At 37.8% G+C, this 15,091-nt stretch overlaps 1 protein-coding gene across 11 annotated transcripts in view; it reads right to left on the bottom strand.

The window, feature by feature from the left end:
- Positions 1 to 1,187: 1,187 nt before the first annotated feature.
- The window catches only part of LDB3 (LIM domain binding 3), a 129,801-nt gene continuing 115,897 nt past the window's right edge, over positions 1,188 to 15,091 (bottom strand). For all 11 annotated transcript variants that reach the window (XM_049810101.1, XM_049810104.1, XM_049810105.1 and 8 more), the window contains 5 exons: positions 13,259 to 13,559; positions 11,858 to 12,038; positions 9,529 to 9,649; positions 7,979 to 8,094; positions 1,188 to 5,958 (listed from right to left, as the gene is read on the bottom strand). In XM_049810101.1, the coding sequence (XP_049666058.1) occupies positions 5,869 to 5,958; positions 7,979 to 8,094; positions 9,529 to 9,649; positions 11,858 to 12,038; positions 13,259 to 13,559 (809 nt within the window). In that variant the 3' untranslated portion in view covers positions 1,188 to 5,868. The remainder of the gene's footprint in view (positions 5,959 to 7,978; positions 8,095 to 9,528; positions 9,650 to 11,857; positions 12,039 to 13,258; positions 13,560 to 15,091) is intronic.

Genomic DNA, 15,091 nt, shown 5'->3' with positions numbered 1-15,091 from the left:
AGAGGAGGAGGAGGAACTGTATTTTTAACAGCTATCCAAGGGCATGTTTTATAGGCATACAGCAGAGAATTTATGCCTGAATATAATCTGAATCTCATCCATAATTCTCTGATTTGGCTGGGAGAACAAAGCATTTCATTGTGTATTCAATAATGGTTTCAGCAATCTTATTCACACATTCCTTAGTTTCTTAATCAACAGAAACTGGCTGAATTTGAGATTCATGATTGGGGGGGGGGGCGGGGAACCGAACAATACTAAAGCCTATAGTTTTGAAATCACCATTTTCTTCAGAGCAAATCATAGCCTCTCTTCTATTAAGAATCTCTTAATGCAACACTTGTCAAGGTATCTTACACCATGCCCTTTTCTAATGAACTTTGCTCTGTTCACTTTTTGCACCCTGTTAGCTGGCACAGTGCTATGCTTGTGCCTTTATTGCTTCCCCTTCCAACAGCTGAACTCTCCAGCAATCACAGTGCACAGTTTAGGAACTACTGTCTTGTGCAAAGGTTAAAGGTCAGAACAGACAATCTGAAAAACAGCAATTTTGAACTGACAGAAAATTGCATATGTCCTGTTCATTCTTTTGAAGTGTGTTTTTTCCTTATGCACATTGTAAACAGAAATTCGGGCTGTAAATAAAATCAAAGTGCACAAAGTTGTGATTCCTGATGCTGTACTTTGTAACGCCATCTAAAGCCAAGTCTGTCCATTTATCATCTAACTTCTTAATTAGGTTTAATATAATTAGGTGTATCTTTAAAATTCCTGCATTCCTGAGGGGTGCACATTAGGAATGCACAAAATGGCTACTTCTATAAACCACATTGTTATATGAAGATACCTTTCATTTGGAAGTATTTCTTGGCACTAGAGCTCAATGAGGACGTTTAAAACATTTTGTATATTATTTAAAGTCACTTCTGCTAAGAAATGGAGGAACACCGCCTGAACTTACGTAAACTTTGTTCTCAGAAGCATCGATGTAACCTAAGACAGAATTTACCCATTCCTTATAAAGTTACTATAAACAGTACTTGTTGACACAATAAGGTCTGTGACTATACAAGTCTTGCTAAGTTACAACATGTACTCTTAGTACACTACAGCTTTTAAGCTTGCTAACATTTGTTTGTTTAAAACAGCATTATTTGGTTAATAAAACTTTCAAGATTGATATACAATAAAGTTGAAACCAATGCTTTTAATTTTTATTTTCAGGTCTGAAGTAGAGAGTACAAGTTTGTGTATGCTTTCTTATCAGTATTACATGGCTGAAAGCTGTCAGCTGTTTAGATGTCATGTTAATAAATATGCCCAAATCATAAAGCTTTAACTGTATTTGCACATTGCTTTTATTACTATACTGTTTTATTCATGTTGGCACAGATAATCCATGCAAGGTAGTTACTCACACCTCATAAACCACGCTACATTCTGTTTCTGAAATAGCTAAGAACTTAGGAAAAAAGCAAGGGCACTTGTGGCCTCAAGTCAACCTGTCAATATATGATAAAACCTAGACTTCTAATATGATCACTGCAGGCAAGAAATCACTCAGTTTCAAATTCTGCTGTTTATAAATACTAAACAAATTAATATCTACTACCAGGAGACAAGTATTGCAAATAAACATTAGCATGCCCAGCATTAGACACTGATGAGTGTGTTCAGTGCTGTGGACATTCACATTATTAAACATAAATACAAATAATCTTTAACAAAGCATTTCACCCAAAGTACTGACCACTGAAGGACCAAAGTAAAATATTTTCCTTGTTCTGAATTGATTTTAGAAATGTGTAATGTGTAAATCCAATATAGTAGAAACTAACTTCTAACAAAAAAGTCCTAAGAGTGGGTTTTTTTCTAGATAATGAAAGCAGTCTTCTTTGGAAACATTAAATTTACCCTGTTCTGCAAAAAGAACAGAAAAAGAGAAAAAGCATTAAGATAATTTTTGAAACCTTTGACTGAAAAGTTATTGAACACTTTTTAATTAGAAAAAAGACTGGTCTTTTAATTTGGTCATTCTGAGGTACAGTATCTTTGTTTTATTCTGTAAAACCCACATTAATTAGAATGAAAACAAATATTTAGAAGAACTTAGGACTTGTCCCAGGCATCTATTACAAGACATAAAACATAAACAAGTACACATTATTCATCTTGCATATTTTTGTACAGCGTTTATGTTCAGTGATAGTTGAAAGGCCCTATTCTGACCTTTTTATATATATATATATATATATATATATATATCTGTGCATCTTTTCCCCCTCCATATCACAAAGGTGATGTGTGGCAGAAGAGTATCAGCAGTTATGTGGGATTCTACCCCTGTGAAAGTTAAAATACTACATTATTCTTCACAAATTTCTGGTTCAGATATGTGCAAAAATTATATCTTAATATAGATATCAAGGGTGGGTAAGTGGATTCCCTATTTTTGGACCACATTATGAAGCAGCACAAGTCAAAACAGGAAATTTATTACATGATAATCCTCAGGGTATCTCTGTTCTTCATTCAGAGATATCACTGTACCTCATATAGTGATACGTAAACTAGCTTTAATCTCACTTGCTCAGACACCAGCCGGAGTCAGGGCATGTGTTACAGTGCAGGTTATCTGCCCAAGGAAATTTTCAGGACTCTCTCAAGTTAGTACGGCTCCCACTGAAAAGGAAATTTTCAGGACTCTCTCAAGCTAGTACAGCCTCCACTGAAGTTTGTGCTGCTGTGTTTTCACTGTTGCAACTCCGCAAGCTAGCTCAGCTGTGCTTACATACATTGCATTCACCTTCCTGCAGTACCGACTTCAAATTTACTAGATTGGATCCTGTTTACCCCTTGCTCACCCCTTCTATACATATCTATACTATCTCTCTGGACTATGGTGAGCTACTTGTATCCTAATTTCTTGCTTCAAGCCCTTTCCCTGACTGTAGTGAGTCATCCTGGTTCATCCCCCCTTACCCCCTCCGCCCCACCCCAACTATCTAACATGTCAGCTTAGTGAAACTAGACTTACCCAGCTATTCCCCCTCCTCCAACCCCAGCTTCAGTAAGGGCTTCCCGTCTCCTCAATGCCTCACCTTTTCACACTCAACCAGAGGCCCCCCCAGAGCTGGCTGGCTGCCGCAGGTGCTCTCCCTTCTCTGATCCAAGCATCCCTTCCCCTGTGCACACTGAGACCCCAGTGTCCCACAGCCCTGTCCACCCCAGCAACTCGCAGGCTGGCCTGGGCCACTTCAGCCAGCAATCTGGGCTCCCCTGTGAACATGAAGAAGAGACAGCCACAGTCGCGCTGCCTACCACCACCTCCTCGCAGACCATATGCCTGCCTAAGCTGCAGCCCTCCATCTCTGGCCATCTACTAAAATGCTTTATTCTTCACACTGCCCGTGAAAAGGGAGCTTTTAGGGACATCGAGGGGGAAGGTGGAGAGAGAGAGAGAGATGTACACACACATGTACGCACATGCAGATTAGAGGTGAAAGACCTCATGAAATTCTCCTGAGGCATCACAAGCCCTAGCATTTTGTGTCCTCCCAAGGAGTCTGACTCCCTGTTCTGATGTTGACAGTAAGAGACTAGTCCCAGTCAGTGGGTAACACAGAAATCTGCCTAAAGAATATCTTCAATGCAGTCTTAGTATATAATATGCTGATATTAATTCTCTTAAATAACAGAGAATAATAAACACCATTTTGCTGAATGACATTAAAAAATTAAAAGGAAATCTAGAATTGTCTCACTGTTATGAAAAGGCATTTAATGAAGTCATATGAATGAAAAAATACTTAACTTCCATGATTACAATTTATTCTTCTAGAGAATATTATGAGCCAGATCTTTGGATTTTGTAATCAATGGAACCATATTCACACCAGCCCAGCACCAACTGAAAACAGAAAATTTGTTTGCTATAGAAAAAAAAGGCTTTGCATATGATGTACTAGTGTTTTAGAATAATTCATGCATACAAAAATCTGACCCTGTAGCATTCAGATCAGACCACTGCTAAGATCAGTGAGAACTAAGATACCTACTCAATAAATACAGGTCATACATGTCAAAACTGCCACAGGCAGTTCAGGTTGTTATTTTTGTCCAAGATGCGGACTGCCTGCAGCTAACTTAACTCTCATATTAGAACACCAATGTTTTTTTCATTCATACCCCAAGCTTGGATAGTTTTTCATCCCTGAAAAGACACACCAATTTTCTTAAAATGGGCATTACCCATAGGAGGGAAAAGGCAGACAATGCTATGTAATTTCTTGTTACTCAAAACACAACGTAAAATAGGGTGCAGATGGCACCAGAATGTGGCCCACAGAATGCATCCTCAGCCTCAGAAATACTAATTCAAAACTGTCAGTACTGCAAGCTGTCAACACGCACATCATAATTCTCACTTTAAAAAATTAGTAAAACTTGAATAGTGATCAGACATTCCATTTTAACTTATTTTATCAATCAGACAGAACTCCTGTCTCCAATACAAAAGTAACTGATATTTAAAATTAAAAATTCAAAAGTATTATCAGTACTACAAGTATTGCTCTTTTGAAAAAGAAAAAAGTTTTATAAATAACTGTTTGAACAACATGAAAGTCATTCTTAAAATATTAGAAAAGATGACTGTATGGTTAGCCTAATTGTTGGAGCCTATCTACTGTTTTACAATGGCAAATACTACTATAATTCAGGATGTGTTGCACTTAAACAAACAAAAGTAATAAAGAGTATGTGCCTGTGGTGTTATGCTGCCTTATGAATTTTTAATCAATGTTTATTTACTATAGAAAAAAAAAAAGATGCTCTTTTCCTAACTATGTGGCACAGAGTAGGGAACTTTTGCAAGCTATCTCCCACTTCTAGCTGTGCTAGATTGCATGCGTGTCTTCTGTGTTCATCAACGTGAAGGTCTAGATGTAGATTCTTACCTCCCGCTGATATCAATGGGAATTAGAAACCAAGGCAACTTTGAGTATTTTTTTCCACAGGAGGAAAGGAAAACTGGCTTCGGATTAAAAGCTGGCCTTTCTAGCCAGCTCCATTCTGTTCGATTTAAGAACAATTTGGAGAAAGCCAGTTGTCCTTTTCCATTACAATTTGAAAGTGAACTCATCTACTGTGCATGTATAAACCAAGTGCACTAGCAAAGTTGACCCAACATGCTTTTCTCCATCTTACTGGGTTATGGAAGGTGTTATACTGTTTCCATTTTATTTTCAAACTAAGTTACGGATTGTCTGCTAGGTTTCCCAGCTACATATGGATTCAAGGCAGACTTCTTATTTGGAAAGAATCTAAAATATTTGATGCTGTGAGGTAGCACCACAACATAATGGAATAGCACTCACTTTTCATAGAGGAAACCCTAATCTATTTATTTCCCTTTGAAACCTATGGCCTTTGGTTCTACGGATTATTGTACATGTGGCACTTACTCATTCTTGTTATGAAAGAAAATGACTTATTACAAAAAGGACTTTTCCAGTTGTTCTTAAACACTAGTGTGTGGTCTAAGCAGTAAAACTGCTGTGGGTAGTTCATTTGAAATGGTATTTGCGCATTACTTTTTATATTACAGTTTTTAGTTAATTTCAATATTTCCCGCAACTGTTACTCTAATAATGGACTAGTTCATTTGTTTTTACTGTTCATCCAGTAGGTTTTTGTATGAACCTTGCAAAAGCAAGTTCTGCATTTACAAAAGAGGTTAAAGTTAAAATTCAGAAGTATCAACTTCCTAGCTTTTACCAAGTGAAATGCTAGCCATGGTTATCAACTTTATGATTGCCCAGTTAGTCATCTGTTTTTCCCCAGCATTACTGACTACCAGCTCTTCTTTTAAACATTGATGGCATGGGCATGCTTCTTGCACAGTGGCTTATCCTTCTTGGAGTAGAATGGCTGACCTTCCAAATTCACATGGCATACCTAGAATTAATAATAAATACAATCAGGAATCATTTTTTAAAAAAGAGAGAGAGAGAGAGAAAGACATGATTATCAATTTCAACTGTATTTCTCTTCTGCCCACACATGTCTTTGGCAGAAGTGCATTTGATTTCCTGGATCAAAGTGCATGTCTTGGTAGTTTTCCTACTCCATGTCAAGCTTAGGCTCTGGTTTGCATCAGGTCTCCTCTCTGTACTTTCCTGCTACCACTACCCACTAAGTTCATTAGTTTCCATTAAAATGAAGTCTGGGTACACAATTCCCTAGGCAACTTCTGCATGTCCCAGCAGTGCTTGTGTAGACCATCAAAGGATAGTGGCACACTCAAGTACATGCAGCTAGCTCAGACTTTAAGACATAGATTCTGATCCTTTAACATATGATTTTACAAAAGCTCTGGTTAGGTGCCATGGTCCCAGGGGTACCATCCTTCCATGGTACCATTAGATACTCATTCCTATTATTACTTTGTCTTGGTACAGGTGCTTATGCGACCAAGGAGTGAGTTATTCAGACAGCTGGTATCATTGAAAACTAATAACTTATTCTTACCAGGTTATTCTTCAACCCATAGAGTTCTCTGCCTGGCTGCATAAGTGCCAGTGTTGACATAACAAAGCATGTGAGAATGCATGGCCGAGGCAGGGCAGCCCAGGTTTAGATCAGCTTAAACTGCCCTGGAATTGTGCAGGTATCTATACAGGGTAGTGCAACACCACTTGCAAGGTCAGAGTTGACTAGAACCACTTAAGGAAGTCAACACATCAGAATCTAGGAATAAGAATAAATGTTGTCCCTAATGCTTATGGCAGGCTTAAGACCAGTGAGTGATAACGTCAGTGATGTGCTACTGCAAGTGGAAGGAAAATCACATGAAAGGATATGAGGACAGCATATTAGAAATTAAAAGTCATGTGTTTATTTGCATTTGACCTAACCTACTGAAAGAAATAAAGTTAGCTCCTACAAAAAATGCTGTGAGAACTGCATTAACAAAACTATCACCTCCATAGAAAATTGGGTTGCTAATTTAAATAAATACATAAGAATGCAGTTAAATGAACAAGCAAAAAAGAACACAAAATATTCAGAGAAAGTATCTTTTATAAGCGATAGTTTGTGAAGGAAATTGACTGTCTTAGTATTCCTTTCTATGTTAGAATTTCAAAAAGACTTCAATCTTCACAGGACACTTTTGTGTCACTCACTTCCATGTACCCTTGAAAGACCAGTAGCTAGTTTAGCTTTAGATATTTATAAACATCTATATACTTTCTACTCTTCAACCTAAATTTTAGAGTTCAACAAACATTAGAAATTGTCACTGTCTTTTTTGGTGTGGCCAACATACTATTTTTAGCTAATTAGAGGTTCTAGATATTATTCCCTTAGGAATAATATGTTGTAGAGCAGCACAGCTGTATTAGAACCATATGAAAAGTACTGTTTATCATATGGATTTTACTACTTCGTGTGCAGAGTGTGGGAATATGGTCACACTATATAGCTGTACGGACACCACAGATTGATGAGTTTGACCAACTTCTATGGTAATTACTATTCATTCTCTCTAAACGGACTCCTTTTTGCAAGTTTCAACAAATATTCTGCATGGAAATACAAACTGCACTGCTTTGTAAGTAAGATTATGGCTATATTGTTCAGTATGGTGTTAATTTATTTTAAATCCTGCTTTATCTTTATTTGGTAAACATTGGAAAGAATAACAGCAATAGTGGTATGTATTACTGTACATACTCTCTAAAACTGGATGTTTTAATAGAAAGCACTTGTGATGGTGAAATTTAATAATTCTAGTAAAAGTTTATGGAGGAGAAGAGAAATGACTCGCATCCTTCTCCATCAGCAAGTGAAAAATTAAATTCAATGCCTCTGCATCCTTAGGCATATGTTAATCATTCCTGCTTTCAGGTCTTCAGGTGTAACTTCACAATTTATGAGTATAAAGAAATGAGATAGTATTTGGTATAGAACCTACAGCACAAATGAAGCAGGTATCATGCCAAGTGTGTCCGAGAGCTTCAATGAATTTATCTCCAGCTTCAACAGGAAAATCACAGCCATGGCATTTTGTGCTGAACAAAGCAATATAATCTAAAATAAAACCAAAAAACAAACTTAGAACAAACTCTTAATGTAATTGCATTAAATCAAAGACAAATAGAAATTTTCCAGAGGATGAATTTTTGGATTGTTTTTGCTCAGTTTCCTACTACATTCACTGAAAGACACTGAAATTTGCTTCTTTTCTTTATTTAAATGCAAACTCAGTGCAAACCCCGATGTCAGCATGACAGTTGTCATCACAAACATAGAAAACAAACAAAAAATTCATGAAATTTCAAGTTATGTTTCTCACATCAGTATTAAATTAGCTTTAATGTATGTGGAAGCTATTCATTAGGACAAATATGGTCATACAAAACACAATGTAATGCCCAGTGAGTGTTACCTTAAGGGTGGTATAGAAGCATAGTTTAAGTTTCCATGACTGGATTTATGTTCTCTCCGCATTAAGAGAGAATATTATGGAAACCCCATACTGGCTGGTTAATACGTCTTTACTTTGAATATCAAGTGCGATTTGGAAAGACTTGACATTGAAAAAGATTAACAGAAATTCTAAAGGTATATGGAATTTGTGAGAGTCATTAGAGGTTATGGCAGAACCTCTGATTTTGAAGGGTAGGTGCCAAGTCCGTCATGCTGTATGGTTTTCATTCTTCACTAATGGTTACTCTGATTTGTAAAATTTGATCTGCGCAACCATAAGGAAGGAATGTCCAGAGAGAAGTATGCCAGAAGGTCATTAAACAGACAAGGCAGGGCTTACAGAGAGAATACCACTTAAACCTTAACCTGCTTCCTGACCATGTCAGACAACTCATTTGAATGGCAAGCACCATTCATTAAACCATATTACCCTTTCCATAGTTTGGGAAAATGTGTCCTTTTCCTCTCTTATTTGGCAAGAAGCAGTTCATTTGTTGCAGCACTCAGAAAACAAAATCTGGACTACTGCGTGTTGCATATCTGAGCAGAGCTGTCTTTTCATACATGTTGGTTGATCAGTTTTAGGGTGAGGTAGCAGTATCAGAGATTCAAGCAACTTATTAGAGAGAATGTGGGCAGCAACCCACACATATAGTATAGAAGCGCTACCAGAACCCTAAAAGAATAATTTTTCACCCCATAACTTGTAGATTTCTAGTGAGCAGAATCTACCAGGAAACATAGGGGGACAGGGAAAAAAGCATAGGGAGAGAAATGGAAGGTAAATATCTAAGGGAGAGAAGTGAGGTAAGGCATTCTGGGACATAGAGGCAAAAGACCAGTGCTCTGCCAGTCTATCATATGAAGTGGAGAGAAACACAGAGAGGGAACACTTGTATATGTGAAACATGCAAATGAAATCTGTGCTGGATGGGTTACTGATTTTATTTTGTTCATCAGCTGCTTTATTCTTACATTGCTTCCAAACAACATGAAGCACATGATTACTGAGCAGAACTGTCCAGTTTGCCATACCTTTCTCACAGTAAGGTTCCCCATCCTCCATGTGAAAGAGGCTATTCCCAAATGGCTTCTTACAAGCAGCACAGACAAAGCAACTTGTGTGCCAAGTCTGTCTTAGGGCATGCATCACTTCCTGTAAAACAAACAAACAAACAAACAAACAAAAACCTCCAGCAGAATAGCATGCCCTGCAACTACCTACTGGAAAACAAACACAAGGCAGAGATGCTCTAAATCTTTCCCTTCTGTATCAGCCAATTCCCCTCCTCAAAAGAAAGAAGTATGACAGAAACTGGGCTCATTTGGAGACCAAGAGGAAATAGGACTGCAGACTTTCTAGAACAATGTATTTGCCAAAATGAAACAACATAGTTCAGGCAGCTGTTTGTATCAACATGCCCAGTTGCTGTTGCAGAAGAGATTCTGCACAAAGATTCTGATTATTTTCTCCTTTGTTTTGACACAACTAGTATGAACTCTTCAATGCAAGAGTGTGATTTGTTAAATAAATTTTAAAGAGTAATTTTCTCTCTAAGACCAAGAAATGCATGCAGGTGATAAGTGATTTAAGTCTGATGTTTCAAAACAACTTAGATTATGTACCAATTTCTTTAAGCTTCTCACAAGAATGCTTCACAAACTACTGTGAAAATCTAAAAAAATTTTAAAAAGAAAAAGTTTCTTAGATTTTTAACTTATGTGATTAGGGAAAATGAGTCTGCATGTCTGTTCCTAGGCCATGTGTTCATCACAAACAAACTCTATGCAACTGATGTTCTCTTGAACTGAGTATCCAGATTTTATCAGCTTCTTTCTTCTATCCAGTATGAAGCCATCTCTATTACTGCTTCATTCTTATCTTGTCATATAGAAGTCCTCCAAGTTCAAAAGCTGCTGTACTGAGCTCTGATGCATGGTTACCTGCTAATTTGTCAATCTTATTTGTGCCCAAGACGATGTTTGACAGTGTATCTCTGTCAAACAGTCCAGATTTCAAAGGGCCAGCTGCTTAACTGGTGTAAATTAAGTTTGTTAAATTCAGTGAAACAGCATTGATTTACACCAGTTGAGAATCTAGATCCTATTTTATATTACTTCCAATTATATACATAGACTCTGATTCTCTTTTAAAGATTATTTTGAATCTCTATTGACTATGACAAAAGGGATTGAAGTCCTCTTCCATGCTTTCAATCCAGTGAACAGACAAAATAGTCTAATTTATGTTTGCCATATATCTCATTAGAGAACCACCATTTGAGATTCATTAACTTCTGTTACTGTTTGCAAAACAGCTATCACTGATAAATAGGTTTGGATCCATTTATGAACCTCACTGAGTTAAGAAGCAAAAAACAGATTGAGAAATCTTATTAATATAAATAGAGGCAGCTGGCATCTTTGCTATTTTCCTGATGAAAATCCATAATGGGGAACTGATCTGTAGCAGCATTAATTAGGTAAGTTAAGTCAGTACTCTGCTGTAAAATTACTCCTACTGCTGCAGTAGCCAACAAGACTTGGTTGGAGCCAGAGTTTCACCATAGATGTCTGATACTGCCATCCCTAATTGGCAATTGCAGAGAAAAAGATCTAGTCTGTCAATGCCAACATTTAGAGAGATGTCAAAAGGTGACAGCTAAGCAGTGAAAAAAACAGTGTGGTAGTCCTTGCTTCCTCATTTAAGAGAATGTCATATATTCACTATAACTGCATGCATAAATATGCTGCTAAAATTATCTTATGGTATTCCAAACTCATCACCATCTAAGGTATATGTAGAGCAAATTTACTTGTACCAAAGCATGAGTACATTAAGACAAAAGTGACATCTATTTTTGGCTTTCTGGAATTCAGATCTTTATTTATTCTGTATTTTCTTAACTATAAGAAGTCAGCAGATTTCCTCTTGGCAGCTGTGTTGCTAGCTACCAGTGAGGTGCAGCAAGAACGATGGGTCTCTTCCTGAGATCACTGACTTCTCCATTGAAATTTAGACTAAGTCCTGTATAAGAAAAAACCCCCAGTTCAAGTCTTTTACTATAAATATAAGGAAAAGATAGATAAAAGTAACATACTGTGTATTGGATAGCAAAGAACTATCCAGAAAGTACATATTCTGTCTACGAGTTGAATAAGGTATAGAAATATCCAAGATTTCAGATAGATAAAAATTATTATAAAATAATATGTTTCTCATTCTGAATAATCAAGAGGCTGGGAAATTATTATTAAAAAGGGGGAAATAATTAACTATCTACATTCATTGCTTACAGTCTAAACTATTTCACTATTTCAGTGAACCACGCAGTTGGAGAAAGGGTTAAGCTTGTTCTCTTACCCCCATAATCTTAGTGTGGCATCTGGCACAGGTTGGTGCAAAGAACTGTTCATAACAGCGCTCACAGTACACACTGTTCTGCTCTTCCACAAAGCACATATCAGCCAAGGATGTCTTGCAGTAAGCACAATTGAATTCTTCTGGGTGCCAAGAGCGACCCATGGCTACCAGGAAGGGACCCCTGTAAACAATTGCAATTATCTTATTTGTATTGCAAAAAGATTGAATGACCCTTCGTTACAAACACACTTTGTTAGACACTGCATATATGTATAACAAGTGTTCTACTTGAATCATGAAGGTGCATATTAAAATAAGATCCAGAAGCCTGAACAGAAATGGTCTTTTTCAAGATCATTACTCAAACACTTTGCCAATTGGTTAAAGTATTTCATTACTGTTTAGTCATATGCATCGGATTTACAGACAATTGTTGGAAAAATCATCAACTGTTTTCATGTCTGTGTAGCTGTAAGTGGTCTTTGTAAACAGTTGCAAAAACAACAGGAAAAGGCCAAGGGTTGTAAAACAGAAGATAATGCTACTATTTGAAAGCATAAAAAGCAGGTGAATTTTCAAACCTACACACAGACACCTCACAGTAGCTCCTAAAGTCTTTTCATCTGGGAGAGCGCTGCATGCAGCATGTTCTAGAAACATCGGACTATCAGATGACAACTTGCTGTTGTATGGAAGACACATTAAATTAATTTTGGTGATTTACTCTTGATTGTAATTAGATATAGTGATTATTACTGGAGTCTTTCCATCTCAGAATATATGAAGGGCAATAATCAGCAGTTCCACATCACCAAACTAGCTCCTTTTAGCGGAGGAGACTGTCATTAAACATGGATTACTTAAAGTTGGTTAGCAGTCCACAGGGTAACAATGGGCACTGGTCCAGTAGAATGAATTGGGAGAGGAGAAGGGAGAGGCATGCTATGAATCACTGGTAATAGAGTGTAGGCATTATCTTTCTCCAGACACAAAAGCAACAATTACATTTGGCTGCTGTTCCAAAATGATGTCTCGTTCCTTTTCTCTCCATAATCTCCCCCCTCCCCGCCCCCCCCCCCCTCCCCCCCCCCCGCCAATGAAGTTGTATGTACCTCCTTCAAGGGTACCTTAGGACCAGAAACTTGTTTAAAAAACAAACAGTGATTTGTCACAGCATCCAAGAAACAAACAATTAGCATGTATAACTTTGCAGTGATAAAAAGGGAACCACACAATAGCAAAATGAGCTCTGGAAATGTTAAATTAATGAAGCAGACAACAGACATCTCTGCTGGGTAATTTAACTGAGTCTTAGGCTCTGGTACTATATATTAATGTACAATAACCAGTCTCTGATAATTTTTTTCTGCTTCATCCCTCTTCAAAACCTCATGACCTTACCGAATTATGCTGTTACAGTGCCCACAGAGAGGCGTTCGGCTGCTGGCTGGAAAACGCTCAGCCCTTTGAACTGTTCCCCGAGCTCTTGCAGGAGCCTGGGAAGAAGTTGAAACTGGAGATGGGTAAGCCGAAGTTGAGGCAGGAGGTGGTACTGGAGCACCCCTTGGTAGGATGTGCTTTGTGACAGTGGTGGTGGTTTTTCCAGGTGCAAATTTCTGGGAAAAGGCTTCATCTGTTACCCAGGGAGGGCGACTTGCAGGCTCAGCATTGGCAGGGGTGTAGGAATGAACTGGTGCTGGTGCTGTTTTAAGTATTCCAAAAGAAACCAAAAAGTATTTTAAAGTCTTTTCTTGATGGCAAAACAGCAACACTTACTAAAGGGTACTCCATGACACACATAAAAAATAAAAGCTTCAGATGACAATTATGGTCTGTCCCATTATTGCTCATTAATTCTGGACTGAAGCCAAGGATATCAGCACAATCACTGACTTCTAGTCCACATGCATTACAGAAGTCATTGCCTGCTGGCTTTTACAGATTTTATGGAGACCATTTTCAAGGGCATCTCTTCATTTTCTAGTGGGAATGGATATGACAATTCTATGATAATTTCAAAGACTGCCATATAACCCGTTTAAGACAGGTTAAAAATAGAAAGGCCAGATGGTGTAACAAAGTTTTAGATGGATTTCCCCATAATTTCAATAAGTTATGCTTAAATTTTGATTCCATTATATTCACTAAAATTCAGCGTTTTCCACAGATGTCACTTTATCTGTAATTTGGAGGTTTTACTTCTAGGTTTCTGAAGAAAAACAGGCTCACACAGGGAACACAGGGATAGAGAGCACTGGAAGCGATATTGAGGGAGCCAGTTCAGCTCACATGACCAGCAAGACAAAGCCAACAGCACTTAGAGGAAGGCCAGGCTTGCGGTTATGTCTGATCTCAGTTCAGTTCTTGGCTCTGCCACAGACTTCCTGTATAACTTCGAGCAAAGCGTAGTAGCTCTGTGCCTCAGTTCCCATGTATAAAACAGAAATACTATACTTTCTTTCTTTCACCCTTTGACTATCACATAAGATCTTCAGTGCAGACTGCCTCTGTGTCTGTGTGCACCAGCCTCTAATCTTGGGTGGAGCTTTATCACATAAAAATAAGCAGAAGCTTGAGCATGCACATACCAGCAAGTTTTCCCATTGCCCTGCTCTTTTCAAAACATCAGATCTTGCATTGTGTAGGACTGAAGTCACTGCCCAAGAAACTGCCTCACTTTGCCAAGTACAGGAGCACTAAAAGCAGTTTTTCCTTTGCAAGGAAAACAAAGTGAGTGATTGTTGGTTTGTGTGAGGAGGAACAGAAGCTTGGAGAGTTTTGCCCAAATGAGAGAGCACAGATTTGGGAAGAGAAGTGAGTTCTGCCATCTAGGCAAACACTCTGTGTAGTAGATCCCAGTGACATTTACAGTTTTAAGAGGCTTGCAGGTAGAAAGGTATTTCAACCAAGAAGAGGGTCTGAATGTAACATGGATCTTTCTGGATAATTAAGTGAAGATTATGTTCTACATAACATTCTTCCCTTAGACCACACCCTGCCACATAGAATAACATACACTGATTGCTGGCAATTGCAGGTGCTTAAATTGCATATATATCAATCCACTGTGATCACCCTAGTGATCTCTGATTTTCTTGATTTCAGAGTTGAATCTAATGCATCTTCTTGATAAAACTTTCATATGCTACAGCATCAACAACATTTCTGCTTCATAAAGCTGTATCCCACCTTAGCTTGAGGCTTTTTTTTTTTTTTTTTTTTTTTTTTTTTTTT

This window comes from Accipiter gentilis, chromosome 9, assembly GCF_929443795.1.
Source record: "Accipiter gentilis chromosome 9, bAccGen1.1, whole genome shotgun sequence".
Taxonomy (NCBI): domain Eukaryota; kingdom Metazoa; phylum Chordata; class Aves; order Accipitriformes; family Accipitridae; genus Astur; species Astur gentilis.
The sequence above is the reverse complement of the archived record's forward strand: the minus strand, read 5'-3'. Positions and strand labels throughout refer to the sequence as shown.